The sequence below is a fragment of the Pipistrellus hanaki genome (assembly GCF_964339955.1).
Source record: "Pipistrellus hanaki genome assembly, chromosome: 17".
In the NCBI taxonomy this organism is placed as follows: Eukaryota; Metazoa; Chordata; class Mammalia; order Chiroptera; family Vespertilionidae; genus Pipistrellus; species Pipistrellus hanaki.
The window spans coordinates 32658076-32680378 of NC_140519.1; the positions used below are offsets into that span (position 1 = coordinate 32658076).

Genomic DNA, 22303 nt, shown 5'->3' on the forward strand with positions numbered 1-22303 from the left:
ATCAATTATCAAATCACTCAATCACTCCTATCTGCATCATTTACTATAATTTAAAGAGGGTTCTATGGTATTTGGATTACTCAATCACTTTATTATCTTAATTATGCAAATAATGGCATGGGATAAAGAAGAATTTCAAAATAGTAAAGACTAAAATCCTTATTAGTTAGATGAGCAATGTTCCCCCTTCCAAAATACCATCTGAATCTAATTAATATCTTATCCACAGGCACTGGTGTACCAGTATATGGTGCACCAGGCACTCTTCTCAGTATTAGGCTTACAAAGATGCATGACCCTTTCTCTATCTGCAGCTTCTCCAACTACCTCCCTGCCTTAGTCCATTCAGTCTGTTAGAATGAAAATACCACAGAATGAGGAGTTTATAAATTAAAGACATTTATTTATCACAGTTTTGGAAGTTCAAGATCACAGCACTGGTAAATTTGATATCTGATGAAACCCCCCTCCCAGTTTACAAACTTCTCTCTGTGTTCTCACATGGCATAAGGAGCAGGGAAGTAGTTTATAAGAAGACAAATCACAATCATGAGGATTCCATCCTTATGGCTTAATCACCTCCCTAGGGCCCCTCCTCCTAATGCCATCACTTTGGGGATTAGAATTTCACATTCGTACACTAACAAAATTATCTTGAGTATTGACCCAACTCATAGCCAATGGCTAACTACTAAGAATGTACTTTAAACCTAAGAGGAAGCAGAGATGATATGCTAGTTAGTATCAATGGCCTCAACCACCTAAACAGTAATTCTATAATTGCTATTGATGTCTCTCAGTAAGAAGTACCCTGCATACTCAGAACAATAATATACAATCTGCAATGTTACATTTCTTCTTTCCTGCCCAAGTCTCATTTCACTGGTTAAAACTTAATAAGAAATAAATGTTTAGTGAATTAAAATCCAAATTAACTGGAATTTTATACCTTATATAACAGTTAATTGGAAATAAATGCTTTGGATCTTTTTTTCCTTTGTTCTAAATTAGGTAAGACATTTTGAGGTACTACATCCCGATGTCACAAAAGCAAATAAAAGCAGTTGCTGGTCAATTACCCTTTTAATTTATAGAAAATAGACTTCAGTTGAGTTAGGAAGTAATTTGTATAAATATGTTTTGTAAAAGTGGTTTAGATTCAATAGATTTATATTTAATCAGCTTCCATTTGAATCGCTCTGGGATAAGTGAAGGAACTAATCAGCATTCACGAGTTTCCCATTAGTGTTAGTCTTATGTTAGTTGACATTAATTTTTCGCCATACTTATTGCTAGATCTACACAGATATTCAAATCTTTACCTATGTATGGTGCCTTCCTGTTTGTAGAAATAAAATAGCAATGCTTTTATTTAGAGCCTCCACTAGGATACTAAACCCACTGCCCCTAGTTTGCTCCAGAATGTTGCTCCAGCCGATCTTCCCCTCTTTCTCCTGCACAAACTTTCTATCTGTATAGACCTATTCCCTTAATCATACAAACAGGGATAGATGGTGATGTAAAAAAGGAAAGAAAGAAAGAAAGAAAAGGGGAAAGTAAGTTATTTTGACCCTGATTCCCCTGCTAGCTATTACTCCATATCTTTGCTTCTCTTTGCTATAAAATTTCTCAGCAGAATTGTTTAATTTTGCTTATCTTTGATTTGTCTTTTCCCACAGACATTTTTTTTCCAGACAATTGTTTATTACCATGGTGGTATTAAAACTTATCTTGTCCAGGTAAAAAAATAATTTCCACATTTGCTAAGCCTGGTAGTTCATTCTCTACACATCTTACTTGACAAATCAGCAGTAATTAACTCAGCATGAAGTTATGCACTTGTGTTCCAGAGCACTGCACTTTGTGTTTTTCTCCTGCCCCACTTTCTTCTCCCCTGCCCAGTCACTTAATGTCTGCAGCCCTTAGTCCTGTTCTCTTCTGTAACTCATCCCCTCAGTGATTCCATCTGGTGGTACATTGTAAATACCATCCATATGTTACCGCACGTTTACATTGCCAACTACCACTAGAGATCCAGAAATTCAATTGCTTTCTTGATATTTCTACTTAGATAGCTAACAGATTTCCCAAACTCAAACTGAACTGATTTTCTACCAAACTGTTTTACCTATAGTCTTTTCCATCTCAGTTGATGGCAATTTGATCCTTCCTTACTAAGATCAAAATGATTGGAGACATCCTTGATTAACTACCTTCTCTCATTGTCCCACCTTATCTCATCTTTGCGATTTTAAGTAAAATATCCAAACTACAGAATTATCAAGGGGGAGATTTAAACCTAGATAACTAGACTCCAAAGCCTGTGCTTCTAAACTCTGTTTCCTCCCACATTAATATCAGCTCATTATTGCATCTAAACCACTGTAGCAACGTGGGTTGAACTCTAAAATAAATAAATAAATAAAAAGGCTCCTCATAACACTCATAGAGAATAATGCCCTTACTTCTTGACAAGAAGGAAAAATTGTTGTTGGCATTTGATGTTTAGAATTTATCATACACTTTAATGAAATATATCAACTAAGCCATTTGCTGCCTTCATGAGTGGGAGATGTGACTTGTCAAGTCTGATATACTCACCATGAGTTCTAGAAAATACAGATTGAAATGCCTGTGAGAAAGGTTCTGACATGTTTGACCCATTGGTTGCACATGACAGAATAGCTCCTTTATTAGGAAATAGGGAGAGCACATGTGCTGTCACCATTGACAAGAAAAGTCATGAGAAAATGGGTGCTTGTCATTTTTTGTTGAGATCTGTAATATCAGTGTTCCTTTTTCTTACTCTCTGTGTTAATAGTTCTACATGCTTAAGTTAATGATTATCGCATTTCTGGATTTTCAGATTTAAAACTGATAATTTAACTCTACATTGTACATATGCATTGACAGATAATTATTTTTTGTTACCCATCAACAAATGGTTAAGTAACCTGCTTGTCACTTACAAAATATGTCATCTGAATTTTTTATCACTAACTTGGGTCTCTATTTTAGACTATTATATTGTATATATTCAGGGACATACAGAAGAAAATGTGTTTTGATTTTTTATGTTCAGCTAGAAATGAATCATTTTAATATTATTTAAATTATGACATCTGTTTTATTTTGATTACTATTAATATGTACACTAATAATATTTTTAGGTTATATGACTTATTTTAATAATGACATATATTTTATGACTTATTTTAAGTGAGTGGTTTGTTTTTTTATTTTTATTTTAAAAAATTTAACTGAAAGACATCTAGGAAGAATGATAAAAGAGGTACTGATATACTGTTCACTAGTTTTCAAGATTTTGACAGATTGATGTACATTGTCTCACTCTATACACAAACACACACATGACTTTATTTCCTTTCTTTATTTTAATGAAAATATGGGAAAGTGCCGAAACCGGTTTGGCTCAATGGATAGAGCATCGGCTTGGGGACTGAAGGGACCCGGGTTCGATTCCGGTCAAGGGCATGTACCTTGGTTGGGGGCATATCTCCAGTAGGGGGTGTGCAAGAGGCAGCTGATCGATGACTCTCTCTCATCGATGTTTCTAGCTCTATATCTCTTTCCCTTCCTCTCTGTACAAAATCAATAAAATATATTTTAAAAAAAGAAAATATGGGAAAGTAAGATACAGAGAGAACACTTCTAACTTACTATTGGCATTTCACCATATGCATGGGAACTGGCTGTCATAGGCCTTCTTCCAATGTTAAAGCACAGTGGGATCACAGGTGAATTGGGGAATTGAAGTAGACTTTATAGAAAGTGTAATAATAGAATCATTTACAGTGAAGGATGATGATATATTCCAAACTGATCATTTTGGAATAGTAAAGTCATATAAACTTCCCTTGGATTATTCTCTCTCCACTTCCATATTATTTAATAGAATTTTGGATAAATTGATATATATATATATATATATATATATATATATATATATATATATATGATTTGAAATCTTGACTTTGAGCTTCTCAACCAACATTATTTTTTCTGGTAAGAATCTGTGCTTGGTACATAGTTTCAGGGAATGCTTATTGCATAAATTGCCCACAGTCTGGAAAGGGAATGAGCTACTTAGTTGAACTATAAGCATCTCAGTTCAGAACTTGTTCTGTAGGTGGATAGATAGAGTTCTTTGTGTGTATTTGGGATTGACATTGGCCATAGCTTTTTAAAATATAAATGTTTAGAAAATTATTTTATAAGTGAACTAAGTAATACTTGGCTTTTTATTATAGATGGTTTTAAGGTCTTATGAAGAATAATTTGGGAAAAAGTGCTCTCTAGCCATTTTAAATAGAAAGGGCTAATTTTTGTTTTTTTGTTTTTTTGTTTTTATGAAGTTGTTAGAAGGCCAAAGGAGCTGGTTCTAGATCTGGTTTCCATGGGAGACTTCCAGAACAATGGCAAGAAACAAACTGACAAATGGATGCTATCTCTACCACAGTCAGAAGGGTGGGAAGTCAGAAAGTTCACATGGATGTCAACAAGGCTTCCTTTCAGGAATCAGTGCCTTTGAAGTCATGACTGGACAATGGGGTTCAACCTTAGTGAAACCCAAGTTCATGCATGCCTTCATGGACAGAAAGCACAGGGAAGATGAGCAGATGGGTTCTGTCTCTCTGACTTTTCAAATCTCACCTTAATACACCTGACTGACTATATGTAATCCACCTCGAGAATGCTACCTGCAAAGGACTTTAAATCTTATTAATTCCCTTTAGTCCTTTACTTTTCTTTCCTTGTATTCTTTGGGGCCTTGCTATATTGTCAACCTTCCTGCCTTAAATTATAATATCTTTCTGGAAAATAAACATTACTTTTACATTATATAATCATACTTCTAATTTTCTTCCATGTGTGAGAGATTATATATATATATATATATATATATATATATATATATATATATACACACATATATATACATATATATATATATATGTGTGTGTGTGTGTGTGTGTGTGTGTGTGTGTGTAAATTTTCTTTCACATTAAATTTGATATAATTAATATGGTTATAACACATCTGATTACTTGATTTTTTATATTTTAATATCAGAATAACATCTCCATCAAATTTTAAAAAATACTTTAGAAGGATAATTTCTGCTCCATTAAGAGGTATTCAGCCCTGGCCAGTGTATGTCAGTTGGTTGGAGCATTGTCTCATACAACAAAAAGTGGCAGGTTTGTTTCTGGTCAGGGCACATACTCAGGTTGCAGATTCAATCCCCAGTCAGGCACATACAGGAGGCAACTGATCCATCTTTTTATCTCTTCCTCTATTTCTCTCTCTCTCTTCTTCTTCTCTCTAATATTAATTAAGAAAAGAAAAAAAATCTGAGGGAAAGGCATTCAGTTATAAATCTTTTTTTCCAATAGCAACAACACTAATACTAATCTTATAAATAGATTTATATTTGCCTTTAAGAACTGTTTAAATTGCCTACTGTGTCCCATGCACTGTGTTAATGAAATAGATGAATAAAAAGATGAAATAGGCAAAGTTCCCATATCTACAGACTTTCAGAAAAGTGGGGTCAGGTACATCTAAATAGGTCATTTTAATACGTATGCTTAGCATTTAGAGCAAACAGAAATGATTTGCTAAAAATGGGGGTACAATAAAAGCTGCCTGAAATGATGCCTTATATAAGTCTTTAAGAATGAGTAGGAGTTTTCAAGGTGAAGTAGGGAAAAGTCTGAATTCCAAACATGCAAATGAAATTAAGTTAGGTTATATGAGCCTTTTCTCTGTTGCATTGCTATGTATATGACTGTCATCCCATGTCACCAAGTCCACAGGCTCCAAGGGACAGGAGTTACTAAGGTAGTAATGCAAAGAGAAGAAGATAGCTCAGGTTTTGCCTACCCCAGTGTGATTTTGAGTTGAGTTGAGAAAATAGTCTTGAAATCCAGGTTTTGTCAGAGAGAAAAGTACATTTTATAAATGGTTCACTTATGAATCCTATCACCACAGAGCTTTATAGAGATGCCCGTGTAAATGTGCGCAAGTTAGATTTTCAGACTCATTACAATAGAGGAGAAGAATATGAAGTAGAGAAAATAAAAAGCTTAAAGCCAGCACCACCATCAGCTGGAAGAATTGTGGGGAAAAGGAAGGCTATACCTCAATGACAGAGTAATAACCAGCTTTCCAAGTGCTGAGTTGGATGAGAAATCTTCAGGCCAGAGTGAATCCAACTTCTCTTTGCCTAGGTATGGGAGAAACTTCAGACTCTGTTTTTCTGGTTTTGTTTCACACAGTCTGGCCTGTGTGGGGATGCAGTACCTTCTACCTGCCCCAGTGAATACACGCAGAGCTCTTTATAATTCTAATGGCTGGACCCACAGAGACCCAAGTTAAAAGCTGCAAAGCCAGATACCTTGAGAGCAAATGGCCAGATTCTTTAAATGCCCAAAATTCTAGACTGGAATAATTTCACCTGAAAACTCACCAGGCCAATTAAGATATTAAGCCAATGACTCTTCATCAGTGACAACAAAACTATCAAGGGACATAGGACAATTACTGACCTCCTTAGTCTTGTTAGTCTTTTTTAATCTTTTTTTTTAATCCTCATTTGAAGATATTTTTCCTATTGATTTTTAAAATATAATCATTTTATTTATTTATATTTAAATATATTTTTATTTATTTCAGAGATGAAGGGAGATGGGGAGAGAGAGATAGAAACATCAGTGATAACAGAATCAATGATAGGCTGCCTCCTGCATGCCCCACACTGGGGATCAAGCCTGTAATCCAGGCATGTGCCCTGACCGGGAATCAAATGGTAACCTCCTTGTTCATAAGTCACTCAACTACTGAGCTATGTCGGCTGGGCCCTAATGGTTTTTATAGAAAATGGAAGGAGGGAAGGAGGGAGAGATAGAGGGAGAAATATTGATGTGAAAGAGATACATTGATGGCCCAGACCAGGGATGAGGATATAACCTACAAGCCAGGTACATGCCCTTGACCAGGAATGGGACCCAAGACCCTTCTGTACATGGGCTGATGCTCTAACCACTGAACACATAAGCCAGGGTTTGCTAGTCTTTTTTATGTCACTGAGGCCCATCCCTTTATGTAACCACTTTGAAGAAGAGCAGGAGAAGATACAAAATTTACATAAATCAGCCTCTTAAACTGTAATATGTTTAATAGAACTGAGATCTGTTTAATAGAAAGTAACTGAGTTTCCTAAAGAGATTACTTAAAATATTGGATTTGTCTACAATTACCAAATTAAACTATAATTGGTTTTTCCTCCACCAACTTGACAAAACATTTTTATTTCTTTATGTTTTATTATTTTAATAAAATGACATTTTACTGAGAATCCTGCTTTGCTGACAAAGCTACCTTTCGATTGTTGGTCATGTAAGCTCACAGTTTAAACCCTGAGAATGCCTGGGGTGGTAGACATGAGTGGCACAAGTTTTCTCTTTTTTCTTTCTTCTTTTTCATCTGAAGCGTACAGCACCACTGACTTGTTCCCAGAATCACACATTTTTCTTCTAACCCCAACTTCACTCTCTAAGATCAAAATATTTCCCATGAGTCAGCAAAGGTTCAAAAATCAGTTTCTCAATAATTGTTGTCTCTCTTCTCTCCGCCCTTAGGCCTCTGCACACAATTTTTCTCTCCTTCATTCCTGTCTTCATTCCTGATATATATATATTTCAATCCACAGAGGCACACAGACCACCTGTCACATAATAGTCAGACATGATGTCCTAAATCAGTTTTTTTTTTCTAGAACGCCTTGATATACAAGTATCATAGTAAACAACTATTTTTTTTAAATGATGGAGATAATATGTCATACTTTTGTTTATGATGTCTCTCTGTAAATCTAATATAGCACCTATTCATAAATCCAGATCATGATGCTTGGTATTAGTACAGTTGCAAATAATTAGTGTAAAGTAGAGTTTCTAATGAGGCCTGGCTTTGATTTCTAATTTTCCTACCTCTGATTTCCCTCATGAGTCATTAAAACAAAGAAGAGAAAATAACACTTCCCATTTGCTGGGTCCCAGGCATATGAAGATAATTTAGAAATGTTTACTGCTCAAGGAGTCCACAGTCCATTGAACTAGTTCAGCTGCTCCTATTTTTTTATCTCTCATTATTTTTTTTCCTATTTCTCAGAGTCTAGATTTTGTCTAAATATTCTCAGTGCTGGTGTGGTCTCCACTTATGGAATTCTGGCTTATGTTAGGACATTTCAAGGAAAATCTCCTCAGGAAGGCTAAAATTTGCCTGGTAATATATATATATATATTCATTTTTAATTTTTCCAGAATTTAAATTACAATTGATATACAATATTGTATTAGTTTCAGACGTACACCATAGTGATTAGACATTTAGGTGCCTTATGAAGTGATCCCCCCAATAAATCTAGTATTTATCTGACACCATACATGGTGTATTGTTATATTTATTGGCTATATTCCCTATACTGTGGCTTACATTCTTATGACTATTTTTACAGCTGGCAATTTGTACTTCTTATTTGAAAAATACATTCTATATTTTATTCAGGTTTTTTTTTTATAACTTAATGAGAAGTTACTTGATGATTAAAATTCACAACATGCAAGAAGATAACTTGCAAGAAGTTATATAATCATTCAAATTCAAACTAAGATATCTATGATTGATATAGGGTCCTCTTTAGAAAATAAAATTTTATTTAGCACAGAGCCCCTGGAAACTGAAATACAACCAGATACAATGAAATAGTGCTTATTATAGTAGCCCTAAAAACCTAAATTATGTGAAGAAACCAGATCCAAAGAGCTTATACTATATTTATTTGTTATTTTCATATTTCTCACCAGTGCTTCAAAAAGCCTAATTAAATGCTGTGTTTATCTTCTTGAGGAAATTCAATTCATCTAAGATACTTCCCTCCAACCCACAATGACTAGCTCAACACATATGGGAGCTCAATACCTGTTTCTTAGATTGAAAAAATCATATGAATAGAGCCAGAGCTTAATTCCATAAAGGCCTAAGTTTGTAGCAGTGTTATTATTTTTAAGACAGAAGGCATATTCTGCTCACTTGTTGCACTCTGGCTTTCTCAATGTAGTCTTTTTGAAATAATACGAGTGGTTGATTTTTCTTGTTTTATAGATGTGCCTTCAAATAATTATAACTCCTTTTTACCACCTGGTAGATATAGTAAGAGCAATAATGTTTAAATGTTTTTAATGGCTGCTCTTAGGCTCCTAGCAGTTACGGTTCTTTCAAAAGAAAAATCCATTTACTTTGATTGGTATTACAGTTCAAAAAATATTGATCTACCCCTCTTGCAACCTCTTTTAAACAGGTAGCTATAGAGATTTAGACAAAAATCTATATTTCACTTTGTTCTTTCATTTAAGGTACTTCAACGGAAAATGTTTAACAAATAGACAGGTTAAGAGAGGCTTCAAGTGAACAATGCTATGTTGAGTCTTCTTATAAAACGGCATTCTTCCTAATACTTTCATTTTTACTACTCCATTATTAGACTATACATTTGAAAGGGAGTAGGGTCATGTCTCCTGATTGACCCTTTATTAAGTTTAGTTCATTTTACACAAGATTGGTGTGCCTGCTGTCTGTGGAGTATTTATTGGCTATGCATTATTAGAATGTTTTATCAATAGCCTATGTCTGCTTACAATAAAGTCAAAGGTTTTTTTTTTATATAATACACAAGGGCATCCCACATCTCCCCAACCTCATCTCGTACCTCGCTCTCCTTGTATCCAAATTCCAGCAGTACTGAGCTACTTTCACTTCTCCAAATTGTGGCCTTGTACAGTATCATCCCTTTGGTCAAACTGTTCCTTCTACCTGAAATATCAAAAACTACCACATACCCTATACCCAACCCCTTCACCACACACATTCATGAAAATCTGCCCAAACTTATTTTATGTTTCAGTTTATAAAATCTTTTTTGCCTTTCTATTTCTAAGCAGGATTGCTCATTTCCTTCTCAGGTCTCCTTTCTATCTTATTCTAAAACTACAGTATCTGTAATACTTTCATGTATCTGCATACTTAGAAAGCAATCATATATTGTCTTCAGTCTACATTCCCAACATTTAGAATGTAGTACAATTTCAAGACATCTTTTTTAATAGAAATACTAATAGGTGATTGAATGGATGTATAAATGGATAAGATCACTGTATCTGAAAAAAAAATGATAATGAAATTATCTATAGTTAGCTGGCTTATTCATTGATGTCACATTGGTATGAGATTTTTACAGGGAAAATGCTCTTGAGCATTTATTCCTGGGTATCCAAGTCTCAATCAGCCCTCCATATTGTCCTTTTGTCATGGACACTGTACCCTAATCCCAAACTGAAGGGAAATGCTAAGGAGGTTGTTGAAGGACCTTAAATATATATATAGTAGGTCAATTTTTAAGGATACGACCTCAGGGCAAGTCAAGAAGGTGGAGTGACATGTCATTTGACATTTTATATGGAAAATAGCCTTTAAGTCAGAATCCATAGGAAATGCATTCAACTTCTCAAATTATCTTGGATTTGAGATTTGAGTTTTAAAACATAGTATAGGTGTTGTTCAGAATATAATCTCCTCTCTTTCTCTTAAAAAATGTGTGCCAAGAAATTAAAACATATATTTAATACATCTATTTGGCAGCTATTATAGACTGTTTTTTAAGAACTGGAACTATTGACATACACCCTTTTGTAGTTACACTTCATGGCAAACCTCTTGGTACACAGTGCACAGTTGGTTCTTAGTAAATAATGAGCTAAGTTTATTTATTAAGTATTTTTAAGTTGGTAAAAAATAGCCTTCAGATTCCCAGAAATAAAATACTTTATCATCACCAGGAAGTGATTTGGGGGGTTTTAAAAAACTTAATTTCTACCTGGTTCCATTAAATTGTTTTGGACAATTGAACCAATTTATATATGAGGAAACTATTGAGTTAGCATTAGTTTTTTTTTTTAATTTTAGAGTTATTACATTATGGTATATTCTGAACTGTTGTGAAATTTTAATAAATATGTTATGAATAATAATTTAGATACCTACTTTTGTACAATATTTATGTTTAACTAAATTATAAGGTAACTAATGAGACTGAATACTCTTAGTTCTACTCTCCTGTATTCCAATATGTTCTCTTGAGAAAAAAAAGAGGGTAGAGTTATAATTGTTGAGTAGGATCTTACATAAGACCCCAGGAAACTCATGACCAAAGTCTGATAATCACTGTGTTGGAGGAAAATGCTATGTAATCCAAATTCGTAGTTTGTATGCCTATCAAATTAGTCCACTTGGACTGCTATAACAAAATACAAAGACTGAGTAATTCATAAACTATAGGAATTTATTTCTGACATCTGGAGGCTTGAAGTCAAAGAGCATGGTGCCAACAGGGTGACTGCCTGGTGGGAGTTCTCTCTCTGAATTATAACTAGCACCTTCTGACTGTGTCCTCACATGGTGGAAGGGGACAGTGGCTCTCTCTGGAACCTCTTTAAGATCATTAATCCCATCTATGAGACTCTGACCTCTTGATCTAATCACCTCTCAAGGGATCCAACTCCTAATATCATCTGAATTTGGAGGGAACACTTTCAGACCATGGCACCTATGAAGGCTAGGCAACTATTTTTTTGTAGGTCCTTCAGTTACTCTCCAAATGTGAGACTTGGACACTGAGATGATGGAATATAAATGATTTGCAAAAATAAATAAGTACAACAATAAGAAACAAATCTAAGTTAATGGTATGCCAAATCAATACTAATAAAAGGGCAATATGCTAATTAGACTGGGAGACCTTCCAGACATCCTTCAGGACAAAGCCATGGTGTTGGGGCTGAAGCAGAGGTGGTTAGGGGCAATCAGGGCAGGAGGGGAGGGCAGTTGGGGGTGATCAGGCTGGCAGGGGGGCCAGTTAGGGCTGAGCAGGCTAGCAGGAAAGGACAGTGTGGGGGCAAGCAGAGTGGTTAGGGGCGGGGGTGGTTGGGGCTGAGCAGGTTGGCAGGGTGGGGGCTTTTGGGGTGATCAGGCTGGCATGGGCGGACAATTAGGGATGAGCAGGCTGGAAGGGGGGGCAGTAGGGGGGAGCAGGCCGGCATGCAGAGTGGTTAGGGGCGGGGGTGATCAGGTAGGCAGGCAGGCAGCTGAGTGGTTCGGAGCCATAGAGATCAGGCCTAAACTGGTAGTCAGACACCCCCCAAGGGGCCCCAGATTGAAGAGGGTGCAGGCTGGGCTGAGGAACACCCCCTGCCCTGCACAAATTTCATGCACTGGGCCACTAGTTACATTATATTTAGCACCAAAAAAAGCACTTTTTTTTTTTATAACAAAGAGTTCTTAATTCTATGAAACATATTAACATATTCAATAATTTTTAAGTTGAAATGTGATTAAGAATTGGGGTAGGGCTGTTTTGTTTGTGAGTGCCTTTGCTACATGTCTGAAGAGCGTATAATTTAAGTCCTGACTGCAGAGGTCAGTGCTTTCTATACCAGCTCAGGGAAAAGGTCCACTTTGGGAATGTTGTCTCAGGGCATCTTTCCAGCATTCGGAATTTTGCATATTTTTCATTAAATGCTTGTGCAAAGTCTGAAGCTTTTTAAATGTCAGTGTTTTCATCATGATTATAAAAACACTTTACACATTTATTATTATAAATATGTCCTTCATCACTTTTCCTAGGAATTTATAGACATCCCTCTCAAAATACCTTAGAATGTTGACTGTAGTCTCATTTGTCTGAGATGCTTGAAGGTGAAATAGAGTTTAACTCACAAGGTCTTTTATAGCTGCAAGATTCAATATTCCACAACCTTTGTAAGCCCGTTGCTAAGGTAATAAGATTCTCAAGAGGCTTCTTAACATTAAGAATCAGCAAAACTGCAAGTTTCACAGATCACTTTCTTTTAACCTACTCAGTTTCTCTGCGAGGTATTTGAATTAAGTGTCAACTGTTGTCAAGTCAGAGATTGATCAATAAGAATTTCTGTGTCAAAATGGGTGAAATGTTAGTCTTTGGCTGGAAATCTGATTGCATTTAAAATTAAAGCTTATTACTTTAGGCATCAAGGATCAAAGTTAGTTGGTCACTAAAAAAAAGGTGTTGAAAGAGTCCTGTTGTACAAATTTCAGCCACTGTCATTTAAACCTGTATTTTCAATTTTGTTCTCAGCTCACTGCAGGAGAGCCTTCCCAGTAGTCTCCTTATATTTCCTCTAATCTCCAGTCTCACTTATTTTAGCACCTCTTCCTCAGCTTCTGGTTTCTTTGCCCCTACAGCAGGGAAGAAAAAGAGCAGAACCAGTTGCTATCCCTTGAGCCCCAACCTCTGACTCTGCAAATGGCTACTCACTTTGTTTCCTGTTTAGTTGTGAATGGCACATAGTATTCACCTGACTAGTGGCCCTGGGCACAACATTCGTGCACATTAAATGGGAATTAATGAGAGGAAATATTTTAATATTGCTATTTGCCCTTTCTTTATAATAGAAGTGTCAGAGATTAGAGAAAATTATTAAAATGTATATGAAAATCTCCCTCCCCTCAGAGTCTGGGCTACGCCGCAGGACCCTGAGTCAATTCCCCGCCCACGTGCATGTACCTTGAAATCATGCAAGATCCTGACCCATCTGGTTCCATTCCTGTGAAGCCCTGCAGGGTGGGGGCTCAGCCTCTGGTCCCCCATGAAGCCCCACCGGGCAGGGGGCACAGCCTCAGGTCCCCAGTCAAGCCCTGCCAGACGGGAAGTGCAGCCTCAGGCCTGGTTCTGGGTGGGTGCACGGCCTCAGGTCCCCTGACCCTGGAACTGGGGGGCACAGCCTCAGGTCTGCTGACCACTGCACAAGGGCATGATGATCATTTGCATATTAGCTCTTTATTACATAGGATTCCCAATAGGGGCAACTCTTGTTAAAGGAATCTCAACCCCATCTTATGTTCTAAAAAAGAATAAAACATTATAAATTAAATCAACTATCAGTAGGCTAATAACTTAATTAGTTTTTTTTGCGTTTAACTGAGATTTCAATGGTAAATTATATTGTATTAGTCAGGGGCACTGCAGGTAACAAATGGCATCCTCGCACTGGGTGTGTAAGGGAATTAACAAGGGGCTCTACAGTACTCCTGGCTACTGATAATAGGGAGTCCTTATCATCCTCAGGAATGAGAACCACAGCTCTCAGAGGGCAGCTGTAAGGAGAAGGCTGCCTGAAATAAACTTGGCTTTCAGTAAAGGGTGATCCGGCAGAGAAGAAATTGGGCGGCGGTGAGGAGAGGAGAGGGGAATTCCCTTACTGCACTCTTCCCCTGACCTCTGGCCAGTGCCTCCTCTTTCCTGACCACCCATTGCACACACAGGAAGTGCACACACAGGAAGTCGGGTAGCACAGGAGCCTATTAATGGGTCCATGTGGGTCAGCCTTTACCCCCATCCTTGGGGCAGGGGGTAACAAAAAGGGCAGAAAAGGGTTCAGAATGGTTCTTGAAGGGAAAACAGAAAATACCCACCTCACAAATCCTACAATAATGACAGAACTATGAAATGTAAAGTATTCAAAAGTTGTAACTGTGTCATTCTATGATTTTCTGTCTATGTAGTTCTGTATACCTACACACATTTTAGACGTCTTATATTGCTTACTAGTAGAACCACATACTTTTATATGCTTATTCTTTATTGCCGTTCTTCCTTCTTTTGTCTATTCCTCGGCTGTTCTTGGAGAGGGTATAATGCTTAAGAACTCATATTCTGGAACCATAACATCTGGGTTCCAATCCATTTCTGCCACTTACAATGTGAGACTTTAGGCAAGCTATCCCATTGAGTCCTCATAAGGCTGTGTGCATGTAGCAGAGCAGCCTCTTATGGAAACTGTGGAGGAAGATAAAGCTTCCAGCAATTCGGTGGCGTCAAATCTGCCTCCTGGCGATTGTACCAGTGGTTGCTCCATACACCAGTCCTGCAGGGGCTTGAGACAACTGGTAGTGTTAGGAGAGAAGCCAAAAGAAGTGGTCATGAGCATCTCTGTGCCACCTTGCACTCATTAGAAGCTAGTCAATAATGCTGACCAGAGAGAGGAGAAGCTGAGTCCACCTTCAGATAGGAGGAACAGTAAAGGATTTGCAGACATGATTTAAAACTACCAAAGAGCCCTCTGAGGGCAAGATACAAACATAATGATTCATTCATCACTCCCAAGTACTGTTTGAATGTCAGCAAAGCAAAGACTCTCACACAACAGCCATCCAAATTAGGAAATCAACATCAGTACAACACTACCAAATACTTCACGGACTCCATTCAAATTTCTCTACCCAAAAATGTCTCTTTCCTTCCTTGTCAGGATTCAACCCATGGAACTTTATTGAATTTGCTTGTCATGTCTCTTTCATTTTGTTCAATTTGTTTTTTTCAGTTTTTCCCTGTCTGTCATGACCATGACAGCTTTAAAAGTACAAGCCTTTCAGCCTATAATACGCCTCTGAATCTGGGTCTGTCCAGTCCTTCTTCATACACAGACTTAGGCCATTCATTTTAGGCAAAAATGATGCTCAACTTAGTGTATCATGCATGAGGCAATGGTAGGATAATCCACACTGGTTATGAGATCCTTGTAAAATTAGTGTCTCCTAGGTTTTCCCATGGTACCATCACCATTTTCACTTTTGTGATTGATAAGTGTTTTTACAGAAGGGTAATCCAAAATTATGTTAATATCTTGTTTTTGTTTATTTCTTATTTTCTCAAACCATTATTATTTTTAATAAAATTTTCATTGATTTCAGAGAGGAAGGAAGAGGGAGAGAGAGAAGAGGATGAGAAAGAATCATTAATCAGCTCCTCCTACACACCCCCTACTGATTAGCCCACAACCCTGGCATGTGCCATGACTGGGAACCCTCCTGGTTCATAGGTTGATGCCTAACGATTGAGCCACACTGATTGGACTCAAATTATTATTTTAAATTTATCTTTATTGTTGAAAGTATTACAGATGTCCCCTTTTTCCCCACTCACCTCTCTCCTGCCCACTCCCATCCCCTCCCAGGGCCTTCACCACACTAGTTTCTTGCTTTTAATCAAACATTCACCCCAAATCCAAAATCACTATCATGGCTACAAAAGGTATATTTTCAATTTTAAATGTTATTCTATATGGAGACAGAGTTTTCTCTCCTGTTTAGTTATATCAATATGGATTTATGAATTTAAATTGTACTCAATTAGTAGTAATCTGTCATTACATTGTTGGTTAAACTGCCTCAGAATGGTGATAGAGTCCCTCAAGCTTGTTTCTCTGCCTTTTGATACGTCCCATCATTCTTCAAGCATGTCGCTGTTGTTCTCTGACAGAACAAGGTGTTCCAGTCTCATCTTGTTCTTCTCAGAAGCAGCCTTCGTGGTCCCTTTTAGTGAAAAATCATATCGAGGTCAAGATTTGAACATTCAATATAGTTGTTAGTATAGGGGTATATTGGTTTTAGGACTCTTAGTAGATATAGCTAGAAAATACACATATATATGTGTGTATTTTTGATATGTATGTATTTTTATACACATACTAATGTCTAGATCTATCATCTTTTTATCTGTCTATGTTTATATTTTAAACATGAGTTTCCAACAATTCACCCAATTTTAGTTCAATCACCTTAGGATTCTTTATAGCCTTCTTTTTTCCCCACATTCCTTTTTTAATAGTGTAGCTTTTGGCTACCATTATTATTTTTTTAAATATATTTTTATTGATTTTAGAGAGGAAGGGAAAGGGAGTGATATAAAAATAGCAATGATGAGAGAGAATTGTTGATCAGCTGCCTCCTGCACGCTCCCTACTGGAGACTGATTCCACAACCTGGGCATGTGCCCTGACCAGGAATTGAACTTTGACCTCCGGGGTCAACTACTGAGCCACACCGGCCGAGCTGGCTACCCTTATTTTTAATGTATTTGTGATTTGCTCAACTCCTTCACAGGTAATCAATTCCCTAACATTACTGGCTGTTTCCTTGGCCTAGCTTCTACTTGCTTGGCTCTTAGCTACACCATCATCTACTTGACGTCAAGACGTCTTCAACCTTTGGCGCCACCATCACTGCCTCTGCTATAGGCTGAAAATGTGTGTCCCTCCAAAATTCATATCTTGAAACCTAATTCTCAACGTGTTGGTATTTGGGAAAATACATATGTACAGAGCAAAAGTAGGTTTACAGTTGTTCGTATGGAAAATAATACAATAATTAGTAAATAAAAAGGATAAACTTTGTCTCACATGTGCGCAACTGTAAAACTACTTTTTGCCTCACTCTATGTATGTGTGTATGGATGAGTATATGTACATTACAGATAGAAAATCTGAATTGTTTAAAAATATATTTTTATTGGTTTTTAGAGAGAGGAAAGGATGGGGTAGAAACAAACATCAATGAGAGAGGAAGTTATTGATTGGTTGTCTCCTGCATGGCCTGGGGATCAAGCCTGCAAGAACCTACAACCTCTTGGTTTCTGGGTTACAATCAACCACTGAGCCCCACCAGCTGGGTCAGAAAATCTGAATCTTGCCGAAACCGGTTTGGCTCAGTGGATAGAGTGTCAGCCTGCATACTGAAAGGTTCCAGGTTCAATTCTGGTCAAGGGCATGTACCTTGGTTGTGGGCACATCCCCAGTGGGGGGTTTGCAGAAAGCAGCTGATTGATGATTCTTTCTCATCGATGTTTCTAACTCTCTATCCCTCTCTCTTCCTCTCTGAAAAAAAAATCAATAAAATATATTTTAAAAAAAGAAAAGAAAATCTGAATCTTGTCATAACTGTCCTGTTTGGAACAGAGACAATAGCTCTGATGACCTCAGTTTCCCCCAAATCAGAGAAATACACTATTTCCTACAGATAATTTTATCAAAACATGTCCGTAAGAATAGCAAAAAAATTTATAATAATATCAGATACTTTTCATCTTTTTCTCTGAAATATCTTAGCTAGATAGAGTGTACATATACTAACTAACCTGGATGTATGGATATCAAATGCCTGAAGCCCATGGAAAGTGACTTTAATCTTCTACTTTTACAGAAATTGAAAAAGAAAGCTGTGGCGATCCTGGTACACCTTTGTATGGAATTAGAGAAGGCGATGGATTTTCTAACCGTGATGTTTTAAGGTTCGAATGCCAGTTTGGGTTTGAATTAATAGGAGAAAAATCCATTGTTTGTCAAGAGAATAACCAATGGTCTGCAAACATACCCATCTGTATCTGTGAGTACCAAATGCTTTCTCCCAGATAGCATATGTTACCCTGTCCTTGCATAAAATTGTTTTTGTAATTAATTTCAAAGAGCTGGAACCGTGTAATTATTTTTGAATGAGTAGCACTCTGTGATACTATCTTTAACAAGTGTGTTTATGCCAAATTATAAATTTCATTACAGATTTAAATAAAGTTAACAAAGTTTACTTGGTAATTGCAAAGTATATATTATATGTTCTCATAACACTTTATTGGTGGCACTTTATACTTTATAGATAGCATACTTATTATGGAAATTATACATCTGAACTTATTCTAGTAACTCATTTATTTTCACAAGATAGTATATGCTTAGTTGCAGACACACATAAAATATTTAAAGCTTATATTTTGTGTATTATGCCTTAACTTATTTTTGCTTGTAGATGCTCACATTAATGCATATCTATGTGTCATTTATTTATATTGCACAGAATAAAATTCATTAATGTTTATGAAATATAGTATGCTTGGATTATAATAAAGTATTTTTTAAAAACTACATTAAAATATTCCAATTTAACTGCAATAAAAATATCTGTATCGTATACTGAGGCACATTTAGGTTCAATTAAATACTATCTTCATTACCAACAAATACAACTTGCCAGGTGTGATTGCAATATTAAAATTTTTGAATTTTAGTTTTGAATATTCCCAAATGAAAGCATATAAGCCAATAATTATAAAAGTAATTTTTTCTAGTTTTTAAATATGGCTTTTAATTTATATTCAATTTATTATGTTAATGCTTTTTATTTGTGAAATCCTCTATTTCTTGCACAGACATTAGCACAAACCTTACTTCAACATTTCCTTTTTTTTTCTTTTTTTAAAGACCTACATTTTATCTGATTATAATATATGCTTTAAAATACCAAGATTGGCTGTGGATAATGGAAACCTGGAAAATGAAACCAAGGACTTCTCCCTATCTTTCTGATGAAATTAGAGTGGTAGATTTTGGACAGCTCTTGCTCCAAATGGGGATCATTTAGATGACAGATTGACAAACTAGGGACTGTGGCCAAATCTAGCCTGAATCCTGGTTTTGTAAATAAAGTTTTATGGGAACATAACCACTTTCACTTACCTGTTGCCCATGGCTGCTTTCCTGTTTTCAGTGGCAGAGTTAAGTAGTTACAAAGGAGACCATGGGGATTATATAGACAAGGCATTTATTCTCTGTCCCTTCACAGAAGAAGTTGGCTGACCCTTAATTTAGATCAAGGCTATAGAATCAATGAAGTCAGGATGCAGTCAGGTACGAGTGAGAAAAGCTAACAAAAAGTAATAGGGAACTGTAGTGCATTAGTGAAGTTAGAACTCCACATTTTGTCCCCTCAAGTGTGAAATATGATGAATTCAAAGGTGATTTTATTTTATTTTTTTTAGGCATAAGAAAAGAATAAACCAAACACTTTTGCAGTCTGGATTCAGTCCAATGGTTCTCAGTTTCCAAGTCTTGGTTTTAACGTCTAACATAATTCCATACAGAAAAAGCAAATTGAAGTTAGATAGTGTATATAAAAATGACAAATTTTATAATTTATATATTTTGATTATTCTTTTTGCATACTTTATATAATCTATATACATTTAGACATAAATTCATCTTTTTAGAGATAGAAAATTGGTCATTTTTCCATCAAATAAGAAAGGTAAAATAGTCAGATCCTTTTATGCTGGTCGGGGTATTGTATTCACTAATATATTTGTTATATTTCAGTATAAATTAATACAATTTTCTAGGCAGAAATTTAGCAAACTATTTCAAAGCATTTTCACCCTTTGTAAATAAAATTTGGTGCAAAATTGCATAAATTCAATTTTGTTAAAAACATGTAATAAAAGCTGAAAGAAAATGCATCGTTATGTCAACTGATTTCCTTGGTGTGATTATTTACTCTTCTATTTTTTTAATCCTCCTTTTGCTTTTGCTTTCTAAATATTCTATGTGAACCTTTCAGTCAGATATTTTTAAAAATTAGAAAAAGAAAACTGGAGGTAGGTGGGTACTTTAACTCAGTATGGTGTAGAGTTTACTTGTTTTTCCAGTGCTAGCCACAGGGGTGGCAATTAAAAAGTTAATGAATTTCCTTATTTATGTTATAAACTATCAGAGCATCCCATGGCCATGGTAGGAATGAAACTGACCAATCCCATTCTTATTACAATTTTTGTCTGGGCTACATCTTGCCATTTCTAATAATATTCACATAATATTTTGTCGTTTTAATCATTCATAAGCATATTGCTTTCTATAACATCTCAACATATTTCTCTAATATTATTTTTAAGCACAGGACCAAAATTGTGTAGCATTCTAATACAAACATGATAAATGTCTAAATAAGTAACTGTTATTGCTTCAATTATATTTTTGCGCATATTTAGGCATACAGTCATCTAGTTTCCATTTCTGATATGTAAAAAGGTAACTTTTATTTTCTGTCTTATAAAGTATTTTAAATTGTTAGTATTTTTCAAGCATAATTGATTATCATAATTGTAGGATAGGGCAATGTAAGGTAAAATATGACTTTTTAACATTTATTCTATTTTGTAATCTTTTAACAGTCCCTTGCCTCTCTAACTTTACTGCACCAATGGGAACAGTCCTTTCTCCTGATTACCCAGAAGGATATGGAAATAATTTGAACTGCATCTGGACAATAATCTCTGACCCGGGCAGTCGGATCCACCTTTCTTTTAATGACTTTGACCTGGAATCTCAGTTTGACTTCCTGGCTGTTAAGGACGGTGACTCTCCAGACTCTCCAATACTTGGAACCTTTACTGGGGCTGAGGTGCCCTCCCATCTCACTAGTAACAGTCACATCCTGAGGTTGGAATTTCAAGCTGACCACTCCATGTCAGGGCGTGGCTTCAACATCACTTATAACAGTAAGTTTATGCTTTCTATATGACATATTTCTACAAAGTTCAGCTAGACAGGAATCGTGCAAACCAGCTCTCTTCTTCCACAGATGAGGAAAGTTGAACAAGTTATACACATACTTAGACCAGGGATGTTCATTTGGTCCTGATGGCCAACCATATTTTACTCCCTGTTGTGTATGAGAGGCCTGCTATTAAGGGAATATGTTTCAAATATCATTGTTATATCAGCCAATATGTTATTTTATTAAGTCTTATTATAACTTCAACCTACTATATATCACAAGTTTTTCTCTGCTATTAAAAGGGAGATAGAACTTTCCTTAAGATAGTTATAAACCAATAGGAGACATTAACAAATAATAACAGCCCAGAATTATAATTCCAAAGATAAATTCACATGACAGGAAGCACCACAATGCAGGAAATCGTTAATTTAGGGGCAGCAGACCACTGAGCAGATTTAGCAAAGCCACCAAGGAGGAAAAATATCAGCTCTTAAAAATTAAAAATATGAGTTTTAAAGGGAAACTATGCAGCTTCAAGTATTGGCTTGTCTACATATTCAGGTTTAATAACTGAGGTTCAGTGTCCCTGTCACTGAAAACCTCCTGGGTCTAAAGTAGATGATGAATGTAAATAGCTTAGAGTATATGGTATTTAATAAATTATCAATAACATCATCTCTTACTGTTTAGTTGGCTTTTGACTCTTATCTTGACATTTGATAGTTTATTATTTTGTTTATTATATTGCTCTAGATTTGAAATGTATTTGGGGTTATTTAGCTATTGTCTATCACTCATTCTTGTATTTCAAAACAATGTATATTATTTTTCTGAAAAAATAATGGCATAAATATAATCAAAGGATGAATTACATAAAGGGAAAACTATCTTAGTAGGTTAATAGTCTTAGATACTAATGCTTCTGTTTGTAAATGTTTTACCTGAAGCTATAGAATACTAGTGATTTTCCTTAAAACTACCACAATTAACCAACTTAACAAATTGATATTTAAGAGTCATGTAACAG

The 22303-nt window shown here is 35.9% G+C and overlaps 1 protein-coding gene across 2 annotated transcripts in view; it reads left to right on the plus strand.

Annotated features, from left to right (window-relative positions):
• The window catches only part of CSMD3 (CUB and Sushi multiple domains 3), a 771720-nt gene that overhangs the window by 425927 nt on the left and 323490 nt on the right, over window positions 1-22303 (plus strand). For both annotated transcript variants that reach the window (XM_084864313.1, XM_084864314.1), the window contains 2 exons: window positions 18154-18336; window positions 20948-21274. In XM_084864313.1, coding sequence (XP_084720439.1) covers window positions 18154-18336; window positions 20948-21274 — 510 coding nt within the window. The remainder of the gene's footprint in view (window positions 1-18153; window positions 18337-20947; window positions 21275-22303) is intronic.